We start from the raw sequence: 4,563 nt of genomic DNA, 5'->3' as shown, positions 1-4,563 counted from the left end.
CTCCTCTCGTTTGTCAGCCCCCTCCTCCCACCACGATTAGGGGTTCAGCCCTTGTTTGGCAGTAGGCTGTCTGGACTTGGGAAGGGGTGAGATGGGGGCGCGGTGGGGAAATCAGAGAGAGAGAATGAAGTCTCCCGTTGGGTGATCCAAGACTCATTTTCTCTTTTTGTCTCTCCTGTCTCTGTGTGTCTGTGCCTGTGTGTACCCTCCCTCGCCCCCCAGACTCCCGGAGCCCAGACAGTTCCTCCCCAAATCCCCTTCCCCAGGGGGCCGCTCCCCCTTCTCCTCCAGGACCACCCTTGCCCCCTTCAGCAGCAGCGTCCCTTGGAGGTTCTGGGGCTCCACCACCACCCTCGATGCCACCCCCACCACTGGGCTCCCCCTTCCCAGTTATCAGCTCTTCCATGGGGTCCCCCGGCCTGCCCCCTCCAGCTCCCCCAGGATTCTCCGGGCCTGTCAGCAGTCCCCAGGTGAGAGGTCGTGACCACTTAACTGCCTCTCCACTTTCGTTTCCTTGTTTTCTTCCTGACCCTAGATCCTTGTATGAACTTCCCTGGTGCACTGAACTTCTAGTCTTGGCAGGCTTGTGGTCCTTGTGAAACCCCTGGCCCTTCCTGAGGTGCCACTGAGCTTTCAGTGCACGCCTCCTCCCCAGTACTATAAAAGAACCTACTATTCTTGATGTCCGTTTTGTCTATCAGTGATTTTTTTGCCTTTTTGGTCCCATCTGCCTTTCTGAGATAAAAGCCCTTTGGGGCCGCTGTGTTGCACAGTTTCAGGGGACCGTTATGTCTTATCTCTTCGGGGTTGTGCTCCAGGGGTGGCCTTTCCCAGGCACGGCAGTGTAGTGTTCTTTGTAACGTGCGGTGCAGGGCCCTGCCTAGGTGGTAGAGAATGATGTCCGTCCCCTCTGAGAGATTATCCTTCCCAATGAGTCTCCCTGTGACTTCCCTATTTCCCCCATCCCAGATTAACTCAACAGTGTCGCTCCCTGGGGGTGGGTCTGGCCCCCCTGAAGATGTGAAGCCACCAGTCTTAGGGGTCCGGGGCCTGCACTGTCCACCCCCTCCAGGTGGCCCTGGGGCTGGCAAACGGCTATGTGCAATCTGCGGGGACCGAAGCTCAGGTATGGGGCTCAGAGGACTAGCAGGAAGGAAGAGAGTGTGTGTACCACGTACCATCATCTGGGGGATTCCCAGGGGCTCGTGAGGTTTTGTTTGAGCTAGTGAACTGGGAGAGGCGTGATGAAAATTGAGGAACCTCCAGCTTAGATTTGGGGTGGGGGTTGGTCAGAGGGGGAAGGGGACTGGGCTAGGGTTTTTGAACCCTGAGAAGAATGGAACTGTATCATCCCTCACATCCTGGTTCACTAAGTTTGCTGGGGGTAGGGTGGGCAGGAGGAGGTGGACAGGAGCCCTAGTGGCCCAGGGTGTGCGTGCAGTCTCATTGTCCCTCCTCTCGTCTCACAGGCAAACACTACGGGGTTTACAGCTGCGAGGGCTGCAAAGGCTTCTTCAAGCGCACCATCCGTAAGGACCTGACCTACTCGTGCCGGGACAACAAGGACTGCACGGTGGACAAGCGCCAGCGGAACCGCTGTCAGTACTGCCGCTACCAGAAGTGCCTGGCTACTGGCATGAAGAGGGAGGGTAAGGGCCTGCCCCAGGCCTCCCCTTGTGTCCTGTGGGAGGAGGGGGAGGGAGCACTTCCGGGTCCGCCCTCTCTGGAAGGCGGGGCCCCTCTCTCTCCTCCAGAGGGCGCTGTTTCATTCATCTCTCCCATGCACATTCGCTCTCCTCCCTGGTACCCTGATCTGGTCCCTTGAGTTTCCTTCTTAATGGTTCTGCCACTCTGGCCTGAACCTCTGACCACCACCCACCCCCCTCACCCCAGGCTGGTGCTAGGATCACTTTTACTTCTCCAGGATGGTTTCTCTAGCTCCCCCTCTCTAACCAGATTAGCTTTTCTTCTCTTTGAACCCGCCTTCCACTCTGGCCTCTGTCTCCGTGGTATCTGTGTTGGCTTCTCCAAACTCTGGGACTGTGCTCTCTTAAACTGCAGCCTTTACTAAAAGACTCCCAAAACATCTTTCCTCTTTTTTCTCTCTGTTTTATCTTAGTCTGATTCTGAAATCCTGAGAGAGATGCTTTAGGGAGTTTATGTTGGTCACCTGCCTCATTTTAGAGAAGATGAGCTTGAAGCCTGGCTTTCCCAAGGTCATGCAACAAAAGAGTGACAGGTCTGGGATCAGAATCCATGTCCCTGAAGACCCAGGCCCAGTGCGCCTTCTCCTGCCACTTGGTTGAGTCGGAAGAACACCAGATTTGCAGTTAGGAACACTTAGGTTTACATGTATGATGTGCCATGTATTGTGTGAACTTGGACAAACTGTTTTAATGAACTGCCTCAAAATCAATATCTTTAAAAATGGGGTCAAGAGCTCACAGGGTGGTTATAAATACTGGAATGAATGTTAAAGCACGCTTGGCATGTTTTTTTAGTATGTAGAAGGCCTTCTGTTTAAATGTTAGTTTTCTGCTAATTTCTCTGTCCACCTCTTTTACTTCTTGGAGTAGTCATCTGTTCTTTCATAACTCCTGTGTCTAGACTGCCACAAATATGCCGTGGTTTCAAGTGACTTCCCCAATTTCTATAAATATCTTCTGAGTTAGGCCAGGAGACCCCGATATGGCCCTAAGGACACTTTGGAATCTCCTCACGGCTGGCTACTGACTCTCCATTTTTCTCTCCTCCTTCCCCCTCCGCCTTAGCTGTACAGGAGGAGCGTCAGCGGGGGAAAGACAAAGACGGGGATGGGGAGGGTGCTGGGGGAGCCCCCGAGGAGATGCCTGTGGACAGGATCCTGGAGGCAGAGCTTGCTGTGGAGCAGAAGAGCGACCAGGGCGTGGAGGGTCCCGGGGGGACCGGGGGCAGCGGCAGCAGCGTGAGTGCGCTCCTTCCTGCTGGGGGTGGGGGGCCGCGGGCTAGGTCTGTGCTGTCTCCTGCTCCCGTCCCTTCCCCTCACCACGACTTCACACTGCCGCGGGCTGGAAGTGCCCCCAGACATGGTCTCTCACATCTGAGGTGGGCATGGTAGCATCCTCTGTCCTCACTCCCAAAACAGCCACAGGCAAGTCCCAAATTAACAGTTGTCTTCCTGAATGCCAGAAGAGCAGGAGTGGGTTCAGAAGGGGCTTGAAGAGATAAGGTGCTGGTTTAGTCGCTAAGTTGTGTCCGACTTTGCGACCCCATGGACTGTAGCCCCCCGGGCTCCTCTGTCCATGGGATTTTCCAAGCAAGAGTACTGGAGTGGGTTGTCATTTCCTTCTCCAGAGGATCTTCCCCACCCAGGCACTGAACCTGGGTCTCCTGCTTTGCAGGTGGATTCTTTATCAACTGAGCCACCAGGGAACTGTCCAAAGGGTTTATGGTGGGGGGTTTCCCAGTGTGCTTCAAACCTCCTGTAACTCTGAGCCCTCATCCCTGCAGCCAAATGACCCTGTGACCAACATCTGCCAGGCAGCTGACAAACAGCTCTTCACGCTTGTTGAGTGGGCAAAGAGGATCCCCCACTTTTCCTCCTTGCCTCTGGATGACCAGGTCATATTGCTACGGGCAGGTCAGTGACCATGGACCCCTCAGACCTCTTGTCTTTGGACCCCTCTTGGACCTCCTGACCTTCAGGGACCCCAGAGACCTTACCTTGCATTTTCAGGGAGCCAGTCTCGTTGACCTCACCCCCTCTTCTCCCCTTCCCTCAATGTGCTCTCCATCCCGTGGCCTCGTCCCTGGCCCCTGACCCTTGTGGCACCCCCCCCCCCCCCCCCCCGGGTGGAACGAGCTGCTCATCGCCTCCTTCTCTCACCGATCCATCGATGTCCGAGACGGCATCCTCCTCGCCACAGGTCTCCACGTGCACCGCAACTCGGCCCATTCCGCAGGCGTGGGAGCCATCTTCGATAGGTCAGTGGCCCTCAGCTGGGCTGGCCTGGTGGTCGAGGGGGCGGGGCTATAGGCTGGTCCGTGTCCAAGGCTGGCTGAGCTGTGACCTTTGAGTGACCTGCAGGTCCCTCTCCAGGGTGCTGACAGAGCTAGTGTCCAAAATGCGGGACATGAGGATGGACAAGACAGAACTTGGCTGCCTGCGGGCAATCATTCTGTTCAATCCAGGTAAGAGGAGGGCTGCCCCTGTTCCTCAAGACCCAGGCAGCCTTGCAGCCGCCTCTTCTTCGGAGACTCCTCAGTTACCCAGCTGCCCCCCTCAACCTAGAAATCTCCCAGCTGACCAAGAGGAACCCACATTCGTTGAAAAACATCCCTTTCCAGTCCCATCCCCGAGACCCTTTGTGCCCCGCTCCCCTGGCCAGGCATTTGGTGAAGGGTGTGCAGGTGGGACCCAGAAGGAGCATCGTGTGGGCCCTGTCTCCGCATTTGTCCTGGTTTGATTGGCCCTCCTTCCTCTTCCTCCTCTCTTCCTGCCATCCCAGATGCCAAGGGCCTCTCCAACCCCAGCGAGGTTGAGGTCCTGCGAGAGAAAGTATATGCATCCCTGGAGACCTACTG

At 56.1% G+C, this 4,563-nt stretch overlaps 1 protein-coding gene across 1 annotated transcript in view; it reads left to right on the top strand.

Annotated features, from left to right (window-relative positions):
* Positions 1-4,563, top strand: part of RXRB (retinoid X receptor, beta) — a 6,928-nt gene that overhangs the window by 943 nt on the left and 1,422 nt on the right. The window contains exons 2-9 of the mRNA XM_010848588.1: positions 179-470; positions 970-1,126; positions 1,470-1,649; positions 2,772-2,944; positions 3,490-3,620; positions 3,832-3,963; positions 4,079-4,170; positions 4,488-4,561. Of these exons, the coding sequence (XP_010846890.1) occupies positions 179-470; positions 970-1,126; positions 1,470-1,649; positions 2,772-2,944; positions 3,490-3,620; positions 3,832-3,963; positions 4,079-4,170; positions 4,488-4,561 (1,231 nt within the window). The remainder of the gene's footprint in view (positions 1-178; positions 471-969; positions 1,127-1,469; positions 1,650-2,771; positions 2,945-3,489; positions 3,621-3,831; positions 3,964-4,078; positions 4,171-4,487; positions 4,562-4,563) is intronic.

The sequence above is a fragment of the Bison bison genome, unplaced genomic scaffold, assembly GCF_000754665.1.
Source record: "Bison bison bison isolate TAMUID 2011002044 unplaced genomic scaffold, Bison_UMD1.0 scf7180017864270, whole genome shotgun sequence".
In the NCBI taxonomy this organism is placed as follows: Eukaryota; Metazoa; Chordata; class Mammalia; order Artiodactyla; family Bovidae; genus Bison; species Bison bison.
The sequence above is the reverse complement of the archived record's forward strand: the minus strand, read 5'-3'. Positions and strand labels throughout refer to the sequence as shown.